The sequence below is a fragment of the Drosophila santomea genome, chromosome 3R (assembly GCF_016746245.2).
Source record: "Drosophila santomea strain STO CAGO 1482 chromosome 3R, Prin_Dsan_1.1, whole genome shotgun sequence".
In the NCBI taxonomy this organism is placed as follows: Eukaryota; Metazoa; Arthropoda; class Insecta; order Diptera; family Drosophilidae; genus Drosophila; species Drosophila santomea.
Window position 1 is genome coordinate 3457706 of NC_053019.2, and position 23451 is coordinate 3481156.

The window sequence follows — 23451 nt, forward strand, 5'->3', positions numbered from 1 at the left end:
AAATTGGAGTTGAAAATGCAATACTTCTGTTTTTTTTTTTTTTTTTTTTTTATAAAAATACGTTTATTTGTCTTTATTTATTGCATGCTGCCACGCACACACATATGCGTTAAGTACATGCGAATGGAATGCGCGAGCAATTGCTCAACAACAGTCGCGCACAGAAATCACAGCATCTTTATAGACATGTAACACTTGACTAACTAATTGGCCTATTCTACGGCTTAGCTTACGGGCTACGGACTAAGTGGTGGGAAAAACTATTTTCGCATGCTACATAGTTAACCCTCAGAGCGCAGATCGGCCGGCAAGTTGGCGATACACTCCTGTTTCGCCTTCGCCCGGCACAATGTCCAATTGGATCCTACTGCTGTCGCATATCGACTGCTGATCCGTAGATCCGGTTTCTTCGGAGGTGGTGAAAACCACGGCGATGGGACTGCTCTTTTCCTTGTCCTCCGGCGAGGACTCGTACCCGTGATTAACCTTTTCCTCCTTGCAGGTTGTTGTCGTGGCCGAGGAATCGCTGCTGCTTCGTCCATTCAGTCCGGACTCCTCCTCGTGCTTCACATAGTATGGCTTCCGTCCGGAGAAGCGCTCGCAAAGCCGGAAGATCAACGGGTGCAGCAGCTTGCCGTCGTAGGCGTCATCCGGGTGCTGAGTCAATAAACTGATCACCGTGCCAATGATCACGGTCAGGGCTGTTCCAATTAAACTGTAGTACATGAAGCTGATCGAGTAGAAGGTCTCCAGTCCGGATCTGCATTGGAGTTAACGGTATACTGGGATTAATATCTAACGCATTATTGTACTTAAGAACTATGCAGTTATCTCTCACTTTTCAGGTGCAATTGTGGGTTGCGTGGGCACAAAGCTCTGGTTAAAACCATCAATGGGCGTGTGCGACAACAGCCAGGGCATCTGTCCTGGTTCAACGACGGGCTTGCCAATAGACTGCGCGAAGGTATCGTTGGTGCAGCCCTACAGCATAACGAAGGAATGTATTAGGTATCAAAATTAAAACGAAAGGGTAAAAAAACTCACATCTGTGGAGGTGGGCAGCATGGGATTGTCCTTGGTAACAGTCATGCCACCGCCGATGATCCAAAGCACGAAGGCGCAGGCGGTGACCATGCCGGCGGATGTGCCCTTCCAATTCGCAATCGGTACCATCATGGCCAAGATAAAGCAACCCAAAAGCGGACCCGAGGTGGCAGAGAATACCAGAAGCGAGGACTCAATGACGCCCGCCAACAGACCGACTCCGAAGGCCACGCCCATAATAATCAGTCCGCAGACCACGGTGATCGACTTCAGAATTCGTAGCTGCTGCTTGTCGGATAGTCCCTTGAATTTCGGCAACTGTGAGATGAAGTCCTCCCAAATTACAGTTGCCAATGAGTTTAGATTCGACACCATCATGCTAGAATATTACCTTGGATTAGCGAAAGCACTTTTCAAAACTGGAACTATTTACCAAAGGGCGCCATTGAACAGGGTGGCCATAAAAATGCCCACAAATCCGGGCAGGAAACCGAGTTGATCCTCCACAAAGAATGGCAGAATCTCATCAGGTTTCTTGATGTAGCCCTCGGCATAGGGATCGCAATTGATGTACGTGGAGTATATAACCATGCCAGAGATCCAGGAGATGGAAAAGAAGAAGAACACCAATGGCACATTGGTCAGCATTACTCTGCAAGATAACATAAGATATTTTAACAACTAATAGAGTTTCCTTAATAGGTGGTTCTCCAAAAATAGTTACTTACCGACGCACTTGCTTTAGCGACTTGAGGCTGACATAACGCTGCATAAAATTCTGCTGACAGCCGATCTGGGAGAGGGACATGAACAATTGGCCCAACCAAGCCGAAGTGGTATCCACTCTGACAGTCATATCGCCAGTGAAGTTCCAGAAGTTGAGACGTCCTGAAAATAGAGAAGTTGGATTCTTTAGTGCATTTTTATGGCGGGAACAAGGTTGAGCTGCCGTTAGAGAAGAATCACGTGGAGGGATTCCCAGTAGCCCCACGATTGCCGCACAATGACAGCCAACAACTCAAACTCGAGTGACAAACGCTTCGCCGACACACATTTATTACTGTCGTCATGCGAGGCTGCCATTTCCTCCTCCTTCGGATTCTGATGCCGCTGTTTTATGCCACTTTTATCATCATCATTTATGTGCATAATGACCCGACGCAGAAACAGAAGCAAAGCGAACGGCAATCCACAATGGATGCCATTTTAATAGTCATCATTCGTCAGCACTATACAGACACACACATATTCGCATCCTGGCAGCTGGCTAATAAGCTGCCATGATCAATCGAAACCAATCCCACACCCACTGGTGGCTTACCATTGTCCCGATTTAGTTGGTAAACCTTCTTCACGCCGCCCGTAGAGATAGTTCCCTGGATGCATACGGCCACAGTGACAACCAGAATGGTCACTGTCTGGATGACGTCCGCGTTGATAGCCGCCTTCAGGCCGCCCTAATGAGTTGGAACAAGGGTGTACAGGAATTTAAATATTTTCATCATTAAATCGCTGGCATTCCCGGGCCCAACGTACCATAATGGTGAAGAATATGCAAATGACGGCCATGCCCGTAATGGAAGCCCAGTAGGGTATGCCAATCACCGTCGAGAGGGCCACGCTGGGAGTGTACACGGTGATGCCAAGGTTGCAGATCTGCCGCACGATATATGTCGCCGATGCCAAGCATCTCACAGTGCGACTCTTGAACCTGTAAAATGAAAGCGAAAGGAAAAGGATGAAAAGAGGAGCAGGTGAGTGCATCGTTTAATTAAGCAGCTCCTCAAGGTGCCTCTTGCACTCCATCCTTCTATTTATTTTTATTAAACTTTCTCGGGTAGCATTTCTTGTTTTTCATTATTGCTCTAGCCCCTTTTTATGATTTACTACCGCTGTAAAGAAGGTATGTGGAATAGGGAGCACCGGGCGGGTCGAGTTTACGACATTGGCGAGAAAACCCTAAGAAAATTGGCGGGTCTGTAACTCGTTTTGATTGTTTTTATAGTTCAGCCCGGCGATTTTATGGCCTCGGTTGTAAAAATTTGTGTGTTAATTTGATGCGAAATGTGCGACAAGATGGGAGGGACTGCTTTGGGGGTCCACCTAATGATCGTTTAGTATGCGTTATGTGGCCATGGTCGAATGTCTCAAATGCCTGCGCACACGCATCCACAAGGCACGGCTCTTAATAAATAAACTACTTTTCGTCCGTAATCCTTTAATTGGCATCCTTAGCTTCAAGCCACAAGTTGGGGCATAAAATTAACAGTCCGTTCCGAAGCCTTTAAATAGTTATAAATGCGGTTAAGCGCAAGCAAATTTAAAGCATGTGGTAGTAGGATTATGAAAAATCTCATTATGTGAATTGTAAACCTTTTCATTGTAATTGCACTCTCTTTTAGAGATTAATGAAATAATTGTTAATCACATTTGAGTGAGACACTCTTAGTAAATGCGATTTTGTTTTTATTAATTTTAACAACAGCTGCATAAATGTCATACAGAACGAATGTAAATCATTAAAAAATCTACTTGAGTTTCCACATTATAAGGCAGGGCTATGGAATATGTAATACCCCGCTCAGTCTTGAATGTCCTTTTCACTGCTCGTTGCGAAAGTCTTTTGCATTCCCTATTGATAGTTCCTATATCCTTGCACCGGGCTGTGAGTTGTAATCACAAGTAATTTCTTGTTGAACATCTGGGCTGACTGCATAATCCACTTTTGCCTGTGCCCGACTCCGCTCCATTTGCCCAGTCTCCTCCTCCCAGTCTTGTCCTCTCTGTTTGTCATTCGGTGTCTCTGCATTGGTCTACGTGTGTGAGGTGGCCCACTAAATGATTAATTGCCCTTGGCCAATATTGATCTGAGACGAGTTGGGCTATCAACGGGCCGTGTCTTGGCCGAGGTCCTGGACTGGGGGGCATGAGCGATTGAACGCAGGTGTTCGGCAAGGGGATTAAGTGCACTCTTAGATGTGGGACGGGCTGCACTGGATTTCATCTTTAATCGCCTTAATGTTCTGGTTATTATAAAACCTAGCCGCAGGCCGGGAACCATCGTCCTGTGTATTAATTAATGATGTTGCACTTTTCCCCCACAGGCAAACATCAATTGGCATATGCGGGATGGTGGCCACGCCCCCGAACGTCCGCAGGCTAGGTTTGCATTAAGAGGGCTTAACATATTTACCCGATCGACTTTACATTGTTGGGCGGGGGCTTAAGCGGTTTACATGACAACGCGTCGTATGCTTGATACACATTTTAATTGCGACACAGCTGTGTCTGTGGGCCGGTGGAAAACAATCGGAAAATCCCGCAGAGGAAACTCCAAGGCCACCATAAAAGCCTGGCCAATTTGGCCAATGATATGTACTGCATGACAGTCGCCCCTATATGTGTTGATTGAATGGGCGTGGCACTGGTATGATATGGTTCGGCTTGCTTGGTTGGTCAAACATTTATTTAGGCATTCGCCCTCTTTGCGTCTCATCTATTTTGTGTTCTTTGGTTTTTCTTGTTTTTGCTTCTTTTCTCAGCACTAAGCTCCGAGCTTGAGCTTGTGTGGAAATTGATAAAGAAATATTATTGTAGGATAGAATATCCCACAAGCAGACACACACGCACACACACAAAGATCCACACATATTGTTGCTTGCGGTCAATTTAAGCCTGAGATGTCAATTTAATATGATTTATGCGATTTATTGTTTTCGGTTGCCTTTCATTTCGTCTTCTACTTGGCCGGCGTGTGTTTTTCCTACGTTGTCTGATTGTGGCATTTGTTTCTCATTTAGCCTGTTAACATTGTGTTCATCACAATAAGTGCTCGGCCAGTTGTCCTCGCCCAGGATTTGCCGGTCCGCCTTTCCTCTCCTCTACTTCCCTTTCCTCTTCTCTTCTCTCCTCCCTTCTCCTCTCCGTCTGTCTGTCATTTCATCTCCATCTCACTCCGACTGTGTGTGAGTAATGACCTGAGGCTGTCACCACAGTCCAGTTGATTGAACGTTGGCCTACTCCTGGCTTTTGTTTTAGTTTAATTGATTTAACCAGCCAGCGGATCCCTTGGCCGGCATAATTTACTTGGCTGAGTTGATTAAAGACGTACTGCGATGCGATTGTCGCTTAATAACTTTAAATGAAATGTAAGTGCCGCAAAGTATGCAATAATTGCTGCAGCCATGCCAGCGGGCAAGCAATTACCAGCAAGGACACTGGCAGCTCCCGGCTGCGCTCCCATTTAAACCACCATCCCACACCCACATACCCATCAGGATACCAGGCAGCCGGGCAGGTCAAGCTGGCAGGACAACGTCAATGACCACCATCACTGGAGGGTGTGAAAATAGGTTGCCAGCGAATGAGCAGGTCAGCGGGCATGGGCGCCACCCAACCCATTTCCCCATCCATTAATTGAACCCTGGCCGTAATGGGGATTCAGTTTCCCACTTCTCGTGGTCCTGGTATCCCATCCTGAAATTGAGTTTACTTTTCAACTCGGAGCCATCATTTATCATGGGAAGCCGCTAAGCCAATTTTCGGCCAGGCGACAAAGGCATAAATTAATGGCAAATTTAATATGACGAGTGGTTTTGTACAATGGCCACATAATCGCCGTTTAGCCAGCCAATCCTAACCCAAGTCGTTTCCACCTCCTCACATTCGTGTCTCCTGGGAGGGTCGAGTTAATTTTACAATCAAAGCAATCCGAGCTACGGTGGAGCAGCCCAACAAGGGTGACACATTTGATTGCATTAACTGTCATGCATACATAAACATAATCAGCCATACATAGGCGGTGTCCTGAGTACCTTCAATGCGCTAAAAGCCGCCTACAAAAAAGGTGGAACTAAGGTATCAACGGTGAATGGTTTTGCTTGATTTAATCGACTTTGAGATACCCAGAGCAAACCAGTTTGAGGATAATCTGTTTTGTTTGTCGCGTATGTATATTGAATTCTTTTTGAAGGTGATTTAGAAATTGTTTTATATTTGGTACTTGAAGACCAGTTTACAATAAGGAATATGTTTATATTCTAAGCGTCGTTGCAAAATCAACTGTATCTTCAATTTATGGGGACTGCAATGGCATTTTGTTTAAGAACTCACCAATTTGTATCTCTATCTAACTACCTTTTCTGTACCATTTTTGGCTTCGGCCCAATATCCCCATTCTTGTTTGCACCGGAGGGCATGTGTGTTACTCCCAAAAACAACTTTGTAGCCTTTGAATTGCAAATCACGGTCTCACTTTGTAGCGCCGAAAACGTCTTTATTTATGCGTATGCATGTCGTCCTAAAACGCCGACCCCTGAACTCCTTCACTTCTCCACACCTCTGGTCCTGGCCACCAACCTGGTTTTTGCGTGGCTTTTTTCATTTGGCTGTCATTCACTCAGGAGCACTTTGGGCACCCTTGTACTCGTAAATAAACCATGGAGGAAGCCGGAATGCATTTTTTCCATTTGCTAAGTGCCAACGACTGTTGGCATTGATCTCTCCCGCTTTTCTGGCATACAAGCTTGGTATCAATTTATTTACATGTAATTGCCACCCCCCAAAATCACCGGCAGTATGAATTATCCGGGGCGAACAAAGCCGAACTTTACTTGACCATTGAACTCGATGGTTGCCCAGATAGCAAATCTCTGTGTGAGTTGGCTAACACTTGAGTTGGCAGCGAGTCAAGGGTCATGCCACTGCCATCCACCCAATCCGCCCAATTTGCCCAATCCACCCACTCCTTCAAAGATTTGAGTGGCAGACATCACTTGCGACAGGCGACTGACAAGTGAGAGAATCCACGACTTTTGGGTGGGTGCGTGTGTGTGCTTGGGATTTCTTGGGTTTTTTGTTTCGCAAGTTTTTCGTAGGGCGGAGATCCTGGGGCTCAGTTCTTGATCCTTGATGCCTGATGCCAGTGACAGACAACAACACGCGCTATTTATAAACATTATGGCACAAACGAATTGTCATACAATTTGTCAACAGCCTCAGACCGAGTGGCTTCTTTGTGTTTCCTTCTTTTTCCTTTGCGCTTTCACTGGGGTTTTTTTGACTTGATACCCGGTAGTCATTGGCTTCAAGGGTATATTGTCTGGATGCGATTGTATGCAACAGGAAAATGTTATGTAGATAGATGATTGAGAAGGTATCAGAATGAAAATAAGTAACTGATTCAAGGTGATTACTTAGATCCATAGATTCTGAGTATCTTAGAATGCTAGTGCAAACATATGTATATATCCCTTGGACTTTAAAAAGTATTCTTTTGATATTTGATCATATGGTGGTCAGAGATGCATCACAATTTAAGAAAGAATGGGTATTATCTAGCCTACTGGCTTTACTACACAATTTTTCATATATGGCATTGTCAAGGCTGTTGTCTTTTCCTCATTTTTTTCTTTTTCAAACTTGCTTTATTTGGATCGGTTGGATGTGTTTGGCCAAGTGGCTTTTGCCAATTTGTAGCATATTCACTTATCGGCCTCCGTGTGTGTGCCCTAGACCCCATTTCCATGTCCACATCCATATTCCTTCGCCAGTCCACAGACTCAGCCTATTTTGATGAAGTTGTATGCATAAACATGTCGCTGGGCGCCAGTTGCGATGACAAGCGGCAATGAGGCATCTAAATGTTGTGCGCCCAACTTCTTAGGGCAACATTTGGCCATGTTCGCCTCCACAACCCTTTTCTTTGGATCCTTTGCCTTTCCTCCAGCCAGCTTTCTTGAGTTCTCCGCAAAGCCAATTGACTAAGATTGATGAAGTAGCTTGAGTCGTTGGCTCGCTCTTCAATTAGTTTGAGTGTGGCGTCCGAGCCGAGTAAAATGTACATTTATAAAATGGTATTTTTTTAAAAACCAACATTATCAGTCATTGATATGGTCATTAATTTAACTGAGTTTTAATCCCATAAAAAATTTTATTGAATTGCTCAATATGTGATTTTTAGCGTCATTAATTTAACTGATTATGAAATGTATACTCCATGTCTATAAGTCATTGCAAGATTGTGCTTTAAAGTATCAGCCAAATTCTTCTTAAATAGGATTTATCGGAAGTCTTGTTAAAATTTATTCAAACTTGGCAAAATCCTTCGACCATTGAGACTCATCGCAGTAGAAGAAACATGACATTGATTTTATCATTAATTTCCCTTAGACTTCCCATCAGTTCTTCTTGTACTTCGGTTTGTTTATGCTAATTAACAAATTACATCCAGTTCTTCAAGCAAACATTTAAATAATTTGTCAATTCTGCACAGCTTTCGCTATGCACAGTTTGCCCACGTCCAGTTCCTCCTGCCTGTGGGAAACCCACCGAGAAATATGTCAATGTGCGGCACATGCCAATTAAATTTCAATCAAATTATGCTCTGGCCACCATGCCACACCCTCGTCTCTGTTTGCCTTGTCAGTTTTTGCAATTAATTGAATTCTGTTGTCGAAACTGCAAAACATTTGATAACAAATTTGTTAACTAATTTCGAACTTAAAAAACAATTAGGCCCACGAGGCGAGAACTTGCGACAGATGGAAATGGAAATGGGACACAGTAGGGAATTTTAAGGGGCAGGATGAGGAAAAGGAGGTGGCCCAGTAGCGCTGACGACAACTGGACGATAGCATCCGAGCGACCAAGTCCACCACTTCGTCTCCAAGTCCAGTTTGCTATCCTCGGCGGGACAAGGACAAATCTATAGATTATTTGCTCTGCCGGCTTGGCTTTTGTTTGGCCATTTGTTAGCGACTCATTGTTGTTGTCCTCTGTCTGTTCGTTTTTTGTGTGAAATGTAATTCAAATTTATTTAGCAACGCAGCGAACTTGTGCCAGACGCAGCAGCCTGGGAAAAGTAAAAGCAGAACCTGAGCTGAACTGAGCCCTGCGGCGCTTTTCTGTTCAGTTTCATTTGGCCTCCTTAATGAAGAATAAAATTTTGTGAGAGATAAGAGAGGCGACACAAGACCCTTGGACAGCACTCGCTGTTGCTCCTGCGTCGCATTTGCCGGAATTAAAACGAATGTTTAAATAACAATTTTCCTGTTGCCTGCCGTTTCGCTTCGCTTGCTTTCGCTTCTTACTAATTAAACGATGTGGCGCTCTGGGGAGTGGCTATCCTTGGACTTGGAACCTGGTAGCTCGACTCACCTGAGATCGATGTACTGATAGACTGAGGTGATGCCCAGATTGAAGTACACTGGCACGAACATGAAGCAGACGATGGGATAGGCGCTCATCATGCCGTAGATTATCTCCCACATGGCCGATCCGCGGTAATACAATTCACTGGGATAGCCTTTAAAATATTGTTACAAGGTGTAATATAGTTGAGCTTTTATAAGAAGTAATTTAGGGGTTCAAAAACTCACCTAGCACTGATCTTACTCCCAAAGTGCCTCGTGCGATGGAAATCATCACTGCCACGATCGAAACTCCGCCGGTGGCAAAAACATAGTCGGCCTTGCTGCGCTCCTTCTTTTTGCCAAAAATGCGTTTCCACAACGGGCCCAAAACGGTGAGGGCTATAAACAGTACAAACATCAGATAATCCCATCCCATAGTGCTCAAGTCCTTGGCCATGTTGGTGCTGCTATTGCTTCTGCTTCCGCTTCTGCTGGAAATGAACGAACGAAAAAAAGTGGGCCAGAAATGAGAATCAAAATCAAAATTCAGGTTGGTCAACGGCAAAAAACAAACACAATCTCTTCAACTTTGGGGGGGCTTTTAGGTGAGATGTGAGCTGGATAAAACGTTTTCCAGCACAGTTGAGCATGTGCATGTTAGTCACGCCCGATGGACATAATGCCAACTGAGCGCTCCGTGGCTCGGCGGCCCCGTTGTCGAGCAGGAAACTTGACAACATTGTTGCATATCCGCAGGCGGGTGGCGTGGGTGCCTTGTGGTTGCCTGCACCCATCAAAACACTTGCAGGTACCCACACCCAACTGAACCTCAGATGGGGCCAGGGGCCAAGGGCCATGCGAAATGAGCGGCAAAAAGCCGAGGCTGCACAAAACTTAAAGGGAGCAAAAAGATTGCGCAGAGTGACAATAAAATACCTTAAAATAAAATTCGTAAAACCCAAGTACAATGACCAAAAACTTATTTTCAAAAGAATGTAGGCATAATGCTCAAAATGCTTATTAGGATTCACAAGCGTACAATTCAGATTCAAATCCAAGTCCAAATTGTTTGACAGCTTTGGTTAAATATATAAGCCATATAGGCCCATAAATACAGATTTTTCAAAATTTTTTTGGAAATTTGCTATTTTGCCTCTCTATAACCTCACAGTTTATATCTCGGTGCACCCTTGGAAAATGTGGCTCGTTGTTTGAATTTATGAACTTCGCCCCACTTGCTGACATCTGTATGCACGTCCCGCCGTAAGGACATTCCACTGTACTTCAGTTCCTGTGAGCATGAGTGGGTGTAGTCCGGACAAGGGGAGTGTGGAGCTTAAGTGTGACTTTGGCGGCGACTTTGTGTTTTTATAACCGAGCCAAGCTGTTGAGCTGTCCTGTGATTCTTGTGATTCCGTGGTCCAGGCGACCAAAAGAAATGGCATAACCCAGCTTAGGATTTCCTCCTTCACCTGAAGCTGTCGTAAAGCACACTTCTTGCTCAATGTGTATCTTCTGAACTCGATGTTAAAACTTCAAAGGGGTTAGAGTGAGAAGTTGCAAAGGGGACGAATAATTGGAACTTATGTTTCATTACTTTTTATGTTGAAGCTTGTAGCTTGTATTCATGTTTAAAGTCATGGTTTCTGCTGGCTTTTGTATGCGAATAGTAACATCTTGGGACCCACCCTTTCTAATTTCTATTTTTAATTGTCTCATATTTCTGAGCAACAGAAAGCTTTGTGAGACATATACAAGTCATAAATACTTACGGATTTTACAAAGCCGACACTAACACTAATTAGCAGCCTGATTGACAGTATTGAAATGAAGTTTGTCTAATTCACTTCTTAAGAAATCGTGATGAAGCTTGAGTTTAAACCCAGTAAATCTGCAAGTCACAGATACGATTACAAGTCTCGAAATTCCCATGCGTTTCACATGATTAGAAATAATTGATTATATGTGCAAAGATGAATATCGCCCCAGGAAGTTTTACATTAGCTTGTCAAAAGGGTCCCCAACTTTTTGCGAGCGAAGTTGCCCAGTCATTCGGTCATTCGTTTTTTGGCTGGCCAACTAATTGACAACATTTAGCATGCAGTTTCGCCTTCCCAGCGAACTCCATTTGCCATCGCTTTGGCTTTTATCTGACATGCTGTCTGGCTTTTGTTTTGCCTGGCTCTGTCAAAACTATTAGTCATGTTGTTTTTACCCGAGCTTAGCTTTGTTTAAAGCACAGCTGCCGTGTCACTTGCCTGACAGCCGCAGCAGCAGGATCCTGGCCAGCTTGCTCATCTTTGTCCCCTCGCTTTTTCGGCCAAGTGATAAGCCGGGGGACAAAAAACAGGAGCCAGGAAACAGGAGCCAGGAGTCGAAACGGACAGTTCCAAGGTCTTCTCTCATTGTGCGTATGAGCTTGTGTGAAAAACGTTATTTTCTGCTTGCTGGGTTTAAGCAAATTATCCGTAATCCCTGTGCCACCTGCACTGCACTTGAATGGCAAGAGTCTAAAATAGCTTCTAGAAGACATTTCAACTATTGTTTTGAGGTTTAGGGTATATATAAATATAATAATTAAAATACATCTTTTATCCATTTATAGTTTCTGTAAATAAATCTTAGTTTTCAGAAGAAGAGATTTTTTTACGTGGAATTAATGAAAATTGTTTGCCATATTAAATCAAGTTTAAAAATACAAATTAATTTAATGTTTTTCTTTAAATGTGCTATAACTGTGTTCCCAGTGTATCTGCTCTTTTGTTTGATGGGCGAGAAAACCGAATGCGGCCACAAAATGTCCAATAGACAGCGACGACAATTTGTGAACATTTGCATCAAATATGTATGAAAAATCCCTTCCCGAAAACGGAGGACGAGAGGGAAAAGGAGCCTTCCCGAAAAGCAGCCTTGGCTACACGTATGCATAAGTTAGTAGGGCGTGGCCACCGCCCCTTGCGGATCAGGCTGGCACTTGAAACTTTCGCTGGGCGCACACACAATAAAAGTGGCAGCCAAGATGGGCCGGGATTTCGGATGGCAGGATGCTGCTGCCGCCATATTCTGCCACTTGCAGTTAATATTCATGCAGTTCAGTTTTTTGAAAAATTATACAAAAGTTGGCGACATGTGTGGTGTCTGTGTGTGTGTGTGCTTAAAGGAGTCTTCGATGCCAAGCATCATAAATTATAAAGCAGCTTGAAGGAGCGACAAAAGCAACAACGAACCGCTGACATGTCCTGAGTCTCGAGTCCTGAGTCCTGGCGAGCAGGAGAGGCACGTGTGTTGGTGTTGCCTGCCACTGACAGCCACAATGGAAAATTATTAAAAATAAAGGGGCGGCAAAACTGAAACGCGTGTAAAGGAGAAATTTATGATACTCATGAAATATTCAGCATATTTATCCTCCTCCTGGCGCCCCAGAGCCGAAAATCTGACACGATAATGCGCCAAGATCGTCAGACAATGAAACGCATATCAAAAACACATTTGCCGCTGGAGAATGGAAAAATGCAAAAATTGCAAGCGCGCCAGCAGCATTAGCAGCATCAGCAGCTCGGCAAATAAAATAAAATAAAAAGCCGAAGCTGAACTTAATTTGCCATTTAATGGCCTGCAGTGCCCCGCCAGCTGACAAATTGAAAATGTAATTTAGCCAAAGTGCAGCGCCGACATTGGCCAACGGCCAACAAAAGAAGACGGCCGAGGTAGGAGTGGGTGTGCTCTTCCGTTTTTCCACTTTTCCGCTTTTCGCTTTTCCGCCTCTTGCAGACGCAGAACGTATGTACAACTTTCGCTTTCCACTTCTTTCGACTACCTTGCCTGACCTGGCATTAAGGAGTGGCCTCCCGCGAAGCCTGATCAGCTTGTTGATGGGCTGGTGGGGCTGTGGGCATGACAGGGATAATTATGGTAATGCAGGGGAAATTACACTATACGGTACATTGTTGCTACATTGTTGCTATATTGTTGCATATGTATATGTACGCATTCTCTGTGCACTCAATTTATGCGCCACTTCAGATGAGTTGTGCGTGGGGCGCCACAAAGTTGCATGCACTGCGTGCAGTTCATGGCAATGCTCGAAAGTTTCCCCAGTTCGCTGCATTTGCTAATTAATGCACTGGCAAAGTCAGGCTCGAAACTCTCGAGCAGAGGGTGTGCCAATCAAACTTTTATTTGACAGATTTTCCGGAGTGGGGATGCATCAACTTTCACAGATTGCAAAGTGCAAAATGTTGTCCCAATTTCGGGGATCTTCAGAGCTTTTAACTGCCTCCTTTGTTTTGTTGGCCACATGTTCTTGCCAATTGGCTTTTTCGTCCCGAAACTGTTAGGTGTCTTTATTTATTTACATTGCCCGTCTTAGCGATGGTACACTAAAAACTCGAAATTGTTTAATGCTATCAATAGAATAAGATTTTCTTTAATATGAGTACATAGCTCTTGTGTAATGGGGGCTGGAATTATATACGTAATTGGAATTATATACGTAATTATATACGTAATGTTGGAAACATTTCTGCTTTAAAAGCTAAGAAAAAGGAAAAGTGAATTTCGAAAGAATTGCAGTTAAGTCAAGTGACTGCAAGTTACTTCTTGTTCTCCGTTCTACGGTTTACGATTTTTTGTTTTCCGTTGGTTTTGCCATGGCAAACTTTGGTCGGTTCATCTTCTTCATTTTTGCTGCTCGGCTGCCAAAAGTTGTTAAATACAAAAGTTTGCCACTTAATACCAGTTCGAGTAATGAAATACGAGTCAAGCAGTAAGCAGCGATCCCAGTCCCAGTTCCCCGTAACAATCCTTCCAGCAAATTGAAGTTGAAGCATGCGGTTGGCAAACTTCTTCCTGCCATTTGCCAACATGCAACTGTGCCCGTTCCCGTTCCCCCGCCCTACTGTTTTTCGTTCCTTTAGACGAATCAGAGGCCACCCACTTGGCCAACACCAATACCACCACCCACGGGTAGGACCAGCACCCGCTCCTCGGGGGCCAAAACCAACTCGATTGCATTTGGCAATTGTTTGTTTAGCTTTAGTTTTAACCGCTCGACGCTTTACACATGTTCACGTCCCTCCGGGCCGGCGACCCCAAGAATTTTGTGCAAAAGTTTAGTTTGATTTCTTTTCGACCACGTTCGCCTTGGCCAGGCTTAATGAGAAAAGTCATTGGGGGCGGGGCAGGCCACGCCCATGTGCGGCTTTCCACCCTTATTCACTTGCACATTGGCCAGGTCAAAGTCATTTATCAAAAGATGCCCGAAAAATAAATACTCGACTTAAGTTGCCTCTTATTTATCGTTCGCCGACTGTTTGTTGCCAACGGAAAATAATGCCAATTTTTCAACTAGCTCTGCGTGGGGTTAAACTTTCAATTGCGATCATTTATAACGAGTTGCGCTTGTCCGGCGAACAAATCAAACGCTCCTTTGACTCGCCTTCCACCGAAAAACATAATTTTTATAATTTATTTCCAGCATGACTTTGGCAAAAGTGAAGCCCAAAGTGTAGCCAAAAAGAAAATGAGCAAAAAAGTAAGTAAGGCAAGGAAATAAGTTTTTTTTTTGTAAATTTCGAGGAAGTTTCAACAAAAGTGACAATTGCAACTTGTTGTTGCCTGTCATTGTGGCCCTGTCGCATTTCAGACGTGATGTAAAGCAAAACATTCCGCGTTACAAGTTGTCCTGTCAAACAATTAGGCAGGCTTCGTTTAAATTACACGCCGGAATATTGTTTAAAAATCGTGAATGCAACTTATTAACTTCTTAAAATCATATCTAGCAGGAAAACAGCACAAAAAGGTAACTTATTTTTTCAATTGCACATTTTTAATTGATGATAATATACATTGTATATTGTATTTTGTCGATATGGATAAACATATATTTTGTTATGTTTTTAATGGTCATAAAATTTCATCTTTCATTTCTAATTTATCTATTCATTTTTTAAGCGCTGTCATGGTGTGAATAATGAACTAAGATATCGGATTTAAAGATTCCACTGACATTGACCTGCTCGTATTAAAGTTTAACAATTAATTGCCGTTTTTCTGCGTGCAGTTTCTCTTTCGAAACTCGGCCATTCAGCAATTCAGCTTAAGCAATTTGCTGGTCTCTGAAAAGTATGCTACGAAAGGAGCATGGACGAGAGAAGTGAGCGCAATAAACGACGGTCATCAGCCACTTGCCAGTCGCCACATGCTGTTAATTTGATCAACATCAGCCCGGAGCCTGGAGCCCCGAGCCCCGAGCCCCGAGCCGGAGCGGCGACTTCATCTCGGCAATTTAGTGGTCAACCCCAGCGGCAGGGCATCTAGGACAGCCGGCTAATGCCAGGGTTTTGCGTTGCAACTAGCGAGCGTGCACAACTAATTTCCCGTTGTCGCCACTTTCATGTCCAGCAGCCAGAGCACTCGACACCATCGAGTGGCACTGCCAGTTGCACGGGAAAAGTTGTTTTTCCCCCTTATATTTTTTGTCTATTTTTGTGCCATTTTCCTCGCTCTCCCTGTGCGACATTGGTGTGCTCTAACAAAGTTTTCATTACGCGTGCTGTGCGAAGTTTTCCCAGTTTTCCCGCTTTTCCCCGTGTTCCCATCTCGACCCCCTCTGTGTCTCGAGTTTCACCTGCTGAGGGGAAAGAACAATGGGCTGCGGTTTCTTTTCAGTTTGGTTTCTCAGTTATTTTTTCTGTGCTCGCATTTTACAAATAATTGGGTTAGTTAGTCTGCGGCTGCAGTGTCTGTTAGCCCTTTTGCTATCTCTAACACCTCCGACTCCTGGCTATTAGCTAATTGTGCTGGCCAGTGATCACCTGTGGCAGTGGATGTCGTGCAGTGACAAAATTGGTAAACCATAAAGTAACTTTTAAAATAAATAAATAATGGTACCCTTCAGCTCCTAAATACTGTGCAAAAATAAATTTAAAACGTAATGTTAGTATACTACTATCCACTTTTCTCTGCTTATTAATTTGTTCTTAAATAATCGTTTTAATATGACTTATTTTTAAAATGGTGCAGTTGTTTTAATTAGTTTTCCTGTTCTTTAAAAATGTGTCAGCAAATTTTAGTAGCCCCCCGAGAGCAGCGCTCAAAAAAAGATAAGAAATTATGTTAAGGAATCCCTCAGCTGCGACCTGCCAATACTAACGACCGACTGACAAAGGGAATCCTTTCGGACACATAAATTTGCATTCAAGTGGATCCTGTCGGGAGCTAAACAAACAACAATTTGTCTTGTATTTCGTCCTGGCCCAGGACGAAAACGAATGGCCACTAATCATCGTTTAAAAAGCTGGCACTTGACATCCAGCCAGCACCTGTCCAGCTAATTGAACTAATGAAACGGTCTTTCCCTGTCCAGGGAAGTTCCCAAGTCCTGGCTCCTCCGAATTGGCCATTCATTCGTCCTTTGAGATTGTGGAAATTAAAAAGCTTGTTTGGGTCCTTTGTTTGCACAAAGGCTGTTGATAATAAATTAGCCTGGCTACATTTTTGTCACCATGGAAATGCCGCAAATGGATATTTATGGCTGCAACGCCTCCCTTTGGCTATCTCCGTTTGGTAAACTATTTCTACCTTATGGGGGATTGAGGTGGAGCTGTAGCCCATCCCCACTTTATTGGCCACGTGCTGGTGATTTGTTCAAGTGAACGGCTATCATTGGGGAGGCTCTTTATGTCCGGTCGGGGACAAAGTGCTTTTGGCCAGTCCAGTCTGCTTAATGAAGTATTTACGTAATGAGTGTGCATATGGCAATGCATATTTTAATTATTTATTGATGTTTGTATGAACACGCTTTAATATGTCCTTCAATTGCTCTTACACAATTGTGTGTTGACTTTGGGAATTAAAGTGTATTTCATGACAAATATTTTAGTGATATCTCATAGCTGAAATGTGTGCCTGTTCAGTTGAAAAATGAAGAATTAGTTTAAAGTAAGCATTATTCCGGTCTCAACACAGTTATTGAGCTCTTGCTTTTCATTTGCATGCTGAGCTACTTAATTTAATGCCAAAATTCTTGTCGGTCTTCAGAACACGAAGCTAATTTCTTTCAAAATTTATGAGCAATTTCTCGGCAATATAAAGCCAGCTTAGTACAAGCTCGAATATTATGTTGGCGGAATTAAAGGAGGGGAAAACTAAAATATGCTTTGGCCTTTACCGGTTGCCTTTTTGGATTTTCAATTAACCCGGATAAACCTGGCTTGTAGCAGCTCGATCTTTGATGGCCAATGCTAGTTATTAAAACTTAAATTCACTTACTTGGAGCATAAACAATTTGCTATGATTCATCGGCCTGGCCATGGCAGCAGATGTGGGTGGCTAAATAATGGAAAAGGAGGTGCAGCAGGAGGTGCAGCAGGAGGTGCAGCTGGAGGTGCAAGCACCCATCCCGACAGACAATGTTGCCTGCAGGAGAAAGGGGTGGCATTTGGCTGGGTGGCCCTGATAGCTCCACAATTTGTTTAGCTGGCATCGTCAACTTTATGCTGGCAACAATGTAATTTATTTAATTCCCAGGCCATCTCCCCCCCCTGTCCCTAATTGTTCACGCTGCAAAGCAATTTAAGCTGGCAACTGTTGCTAAGTCACGCCCCCTTTTTGTGTTGATTTCATTTGAATTTATGCTAAATTGTCAGTTTCACAGTGCGTGTTATCCTGGCGGATTGGCCGTTTGAGTCCTTGGTGCTCTTGTTGCTTTTGTCGGTGCAAAGTGAACTCGCTCCGCTTCGCTGAGAATTATAATTTCAAATGATTGTGCGTACAATCAGTTGTAATTAGCATATTTAATTATATCGCGCATAAATATTCATGAGTTGCAAATTGCAGCTAACTCGGGGCCAAAACTGTTTGACAAGCTCGGCGAGTTGGGACCTAATTAGGTGGACAGGCAGCCAAAGTTGGCGGTAACAAACTTGGCGCATTGATTGATCTATGCATCGCTTGATTGATTGATGGCCACTCCGGCCGGACAAAGTTGCATCAACGGAGCATACACGAGTCGTTCAAAGCAAACACAAGTAGAACGTACAAGGGCAAACAATTGAGCAAACACTATCAATATGCAATTAACGTCATGTAAACGACTCCTCTTTTCCTGCAGAGGAGGGGGGGGGGCAATTAGTTATTGTCCGCACTTCAATGCAAATGCCACTTTTCGTATCGGTTGACACTTTAAATCGATAATGCATTATTACCTAGACAGCCATTACTCATACGCCATGTCTGACAAGCGCACAGCGATTATCCTTGGTGCGTGTGTTTTGGTGAGGAGGCAGCCAGTCCCATTCATAATTAAAGGCAATTAGTTGGCCAGCTGCAACAGCTTGTGCTGCGCACATACCACATGCTGCAATGGCAATTTGGCAAATTGTTTCGGACAGCCAATCCCGAATAGTTCGCAAAAATCGAAATTAATTTGCAACTCGCCTCCACTCGCCTGTCCAAAAAATCAGACTACACAAAATTAGCCACGAGCAACGGAAGCTCAGCTCGAACACGAGTTAATTTACATTTGGCCAGACCGAGCAGCTTCGCATAATCGTTAGATTATGCTTTTGCATTAACGGGACAGCAGCTCCAACGGCAGCAAGAATAACAATCACTTAATAACTTCGCCCAAAGTATAGCAGCAATTACATGACCAACTGGAGGACAAAAGGGAGTCACTGGCGCATCGGGAGCGGAACAATGACGGAAAGGACAAAGTAAACTCGTTTGGCAGCAGCAGCTTGTCCAGCAACAATGTCGCAAAAATTGTGCTTGTCTTGATTGACAGTAACAGCTAAAACAACTACAGCTACTACAACATTTTGTCATCTTAACTTCTGAGAGGTGCACCGGAAAAAACGTTGTTTACCCCACTTGTACAAAGATAAAGCTACATTTTATGAGACATGCTAAGTAAACGTGGGACTTAAATGCAAAGTGAATTCCACCCCTAAGTTTAAACTTCTTGCGATTTTAAGTGTATGAGCCTAAGTACATTTCCGTCTCATTTTAGAGTCTTTGTTTTAACTGCACATCGTTTTGAGAGGTTTCCCTTAAGTCGTTCCCCGTGGCCGCCAGGATCTTGTCATCCTGTGTGTGTGCGGTTCTCAAACACTGTGCTTTGCCATAACTAAGGCAGCTTACTTAGCCTGCTTACTACACGGCTGCAGGGTTCTTGAGTCGGCAGCTGGCCGCATACGTAACGAACTCAAACGAAGTTGCAACGTTGCGAAGGTTTAACACTCATGTGGCTTACTCAGCAAACGGCAATGTCGGAGGGTAATATTCCATTAAGCTAAACATCGAGTTATAATTCACCGAGCACAGCTGAAAGGCAACTGAGAATGATACATGCTTAGGCATTCGAGCCAGCCAAAAATAAGCTTTAAAAATAATATTTTCGACCAAAAGTTTCTCTCCGCACACAAAAGACTTGAAACCTTTAATGGGTCAACTCAAAAAGCACTGACAGCTGTTTAAACGACCCGATTGTATTCACATCGCATATTTGCCCGACTACTCACGTGAAAATATAAATGTTTCAAGTAGATTCCTCCAACTCCTTTTAAGTTGACCACTCACTGAATGGAAATAAACTGAATGACCGGCCTTGTCTAAGATCGCTCAAGGAATGCTTGCAGCTTCTGGCCCTGTGCCCTCATTTATACTATAAGACCAAGAGATATGGATCTACGCTGATAATGCCAAAGCAAATACTAGGGCGTCGGGTGTTTCGCCAGGTGTTTTGTTTTTTTACGCAGAACGTGCTCTTGTTGTACTAGTCGTTGTATCGAGTTAAACGGAATCGGGCTAGACACAAATGTTTGCTAGACAGTAAAATCATATAATGAGCTAAAGCTCTCAGTTCGTCAGTAGTGATGATGTTGATAGACCCATCGGCCTTACTCGGCGGGTGGGAAGTTGCCTCGACCTAGAGCACTTAATCGGAAGTGCTTTTGCCAGACCGCGTTCAGAATTTTATCTAAATTAGCTGGATAAACTCAGTCGTATATGAAAGATGTAGTGCCTGCGTCGTTTTACCCAACTAATTACTACGTATGTATACCTGTTACTCGTAGAGTAAAAGAGTATACTAGATTCGATGGAAAGTAGGAGATTTTTAGGTAGAAAGGTAGAAGAAAGCGTTTCCGACCCTATAAAGTATATATACTCTTGATCAGGACCAATAGCCGCGTCAAACTGGCCGTGCCCGTCAGTACGTCCGTTCCACTCCGAGATTGCAGGAACAAGAAAAGCTATAAAAGCTATCTGAGTAACGGGTATCTGATAGACAAGCGTATAGTATAGCGTTCTCCCTTGTTTTAGGAAGAATTAATAATATAAAGTGCGGCACGCGGCTTGGCGAGAGTTTTTTCACCAACTGCAGTCGTGATTAACTCCGCTTGTTTGATTTATGCATTATGTATATATGATTTATACGATATAGACATCATGTACACGGCGGCCTGCTCAGTTGTGGTTACTGCAGTGTAAAGTGTAATTTATGGCCACCACTTGATTATTTAATGAGGCATAATTTTCATTTGCCACACACAAAACTTTGAAACCACCGAATTTGAAGTTCATATTTTCCTTCGAAACCGACTGGCTTTCTTTTTAGCCTCGGCTTTGGCTTTAGCATCAGATTGTGCCATCTGCTTCATAAATTTTCATTTGGCTTAAATCATAAAGTGAAAAAGAAGAAGAGGACGCCGTTTAAGTATCCTAAGCCCGACATTGTGGGTTGAATTCGGTGTAGCAGACTTAATTTATGATTCATTTTTCACACCAAGGCCGCCAGGTCGCCCGGCAATCGCCAAAGGTGCTTCCGACGCCCTTTCAACAAGTACATATCAAAATATATATGTGGGTTTTCCTGGAAGTGGGTGGCTTCGAGTGGGGTTTTATGTGCCTATAAATATGCAAAATTTATGCGGATGCTGTTGCAGGTTTCCCGGCTTAGCCACACAAAATAAAAACTGAGCAAAATGCCCAAAAAGTTTGAGCTCTTTACATGACTAACTAATTGAAATTTACGCTGAGGCAAACGCTTTCTGTATTTCTAATTTATGTATGAGCCTGCGAGTTCACAAATCTTAAAAGTTCTTTTGACTTTGCGAGGTCATCAACTATCGATAGATGTATAATAAAACGGAAGCATCAAAGAATGCCCTTTACAATAATTTAAGGTTTACGTATTTAACAACCATGTCCTGTAAAAAGCAGCTCTGTAAATATTTACTTCAACTTACCCAGGGCCAATATTTACTCATTTGATTGCGCAAAATACTTTTCGCATGTTTCGGATTAAATTTAAGTTAATTTAAACATCAGCTTTATATACTTTCAGTAAGGAAAACGCTGTTTGCTTAATGCTTAAATATTCAAAACGGAAAACGTTATCAAAAATTCATAAGCTTTGCGAAAATATCGAATTCATTGCAGAATATTTTTGCTTTCGTTCCTTTAGTTATACGTTAGTTTGTTTTCAACTGTTTTTTTTGCAATAATATTTATTTTTTTGGTCCACTGTATTTATATTCTGTTCTGACCAACAATGCAAAGAGCTGAAGAGGGAAAAAAGCTGAAATTTTCACCGAACCACACAAATCAATTTGCAATTGTGCTCATTGTGAAAATGCGAATGGAAATGTTTTTATTACAATAGTTTTGATGCGGTTTTTATTTATATACCACAATAGTGATACTGGCAACGATTAAAGCAACAATTTCCCTCAAAACACATTGTTGTGTTTTTAGTTAAAATTTTGCAGCTGTTGCGTTTATTTTTTGCTTGAATAGCTCTCAACGAGCACTAAAATGATTCTTAAATCGCCATTTGCAGTATCTGCTTTATGCGCTTGTTTGATCCACTAGGCTAATTGCAAAAATAAATAGAATTTCAAGCAGTGAAATGCTTAAACATATACATTTTATAAGCGTATTTAATTATATTGCAAATGAAATTCACCATTTAAACAATTAATTTATCAGTCTTCCAGCTTGTAATTAAGTTCGCTCAAGCTTCAAGCTAGGCAGCTTGAAATATTTATGAAATGCCATTTATAAATTAACACATGATTCTGCTAGCAGGGAACACAACATTTTTAACACCCCCAAAACGACGAGCAAATCTCGGCAAGAGCAGTGCCGAGCATGCCGCTCGTCAGCACTTACCTTTAATTAAATGATTTATGTTAATTTTGCGCCGCGTTGCCAAGTTAATTAAATTACAGCTTGCAGGGGAGCCTAGATGATTAGCAGGCTCCGCTGTGATGTGGCTATTGTGGAGCGTTTTTTGCCCGCCACCTAATTGTTGGTATTATTACCATCGATTAGTTGGCTATGCATTGAATATGGTTTATAGCGAGTATTTGCGGAGTGCACTGTGTCCACTAGAAGTGGGCAAATATTGATCACTCCGCTTGCCTTGGGCGCAGATGTAGCAAAAAGCACAACTCTTTTGTAGTTCATTTGACTGCACATTTTGATTACTTTCTGTGCCTAGTGGATCTAAATTGGATTTCGGATTTTGAATTAAACAAAGCCGCTGGCCGCATAAAAAGCAAATTTTGCCTGGGTGAGTACATTAAAGTAATCAAAAATGTGTATCAAATTAAATCTATTTGTCCAACAGACACTTCATCATCATCGTCATCACACTGCGCATCATGGCTTCAATTAGTCGAAACAAATAACTCGAAACACAGAAATGGGCTAGCAGAAAATAATGGAGTTAGTCACCAGACTCCCGGGCCCGATAACAATAAGCAATCAACTGGGAGCCCTGAGTGGTGCTATCTCCGCGAACCATCACATATCAGCCAGCCATCGGCATTCATTTGCGTGTTTTGGCGTGTAAAGTGCCACACATCGACTATTGCGAATATTCCGCGTGCCGAAACTAATTGATAATACAAAACCCCAACCCCAAAACAATACCGAAAATTGGTTCTACCGTCGGAACTTATGCACCTAATGGAAACAATATGGCGGTTGATAAAAACACTCCAGTGCCAGTCGCCATATTGTTTGCATCACAAGTGCTTCGGTTTTGATTTCGAAATTAAAATCAGTTAACCTGTCCATTAGTCTGCTTCCTGGTTCAATTACCCCAAATTGTTGCCATAGATTTCGAATGGGTTTTTCCCCAAACAAATGGAATTCATCTTCCTTTTTTTGGTTGTAGGTAAATTATCTCTGTAAACACTTACGTTTTCATGACTCACTCAGTGGCATATCTTTCAAAAATATCAACCAGACACCTGTACTTACC

At 42.9% G+C, this 23451-nt stretch overlaps 1 protein-coding gene across 7 annotated transcripts in view; it reads right to left on the reverse strand.

The window, feature by feature from the left end:
• Positions 1-58: 58 nt before the first annotated feature.
• The window catches only part of LOC120453497 (sodium-coupled monocarboxylate transporter 1), a 35527-nt gene continuing 12134 nt past the window's right edge, over positions 59-23451 (reverse strand). For 3 of the 7 annotated variants that reach the window (XM_039638236.2, XM_039638237.2, XM_039638238.2), the window contains 9 exons: positions 9423-9664; positions 9202-9349; positions 2581-2755; positions 2366-2501; positions 1773-1932; positions 1478-1696; positions 1045-1423; positions 839-981; positions 59-760 (listed from right to left, as the gene is read on the reverse strand). In XM_039638236.2, the coding sequence (XP_039494170.1) occupies positions 289-760; positions 839-981; positions 1045-1423; positions 1478-1696; positions 1773-1932; positions 2366-2501; positions 2581-2755; positions 9202-9349; positions 9423-9633 (2043 nt within the window). In that variant the 5' untranslated portion in view covers positions 9634-9664 and the 3' untranslated portion in view covers positions 59-288. Of the gene's footprint in view, positions 761-838; positions 982-1044; positions 1424-1477; positions 1697-1772; positions 1933-2365; positions 2502-2580; positions 2756-9201; positions 9350-9422; positions 9668-19699; positions 19802-23451 lie in introns of those variants that run through there. The other 4 variants (XM_039638239.2, XM_039638240.2, XM_039638241.2 and 1 more) reach the window with 3 other exon arrangements.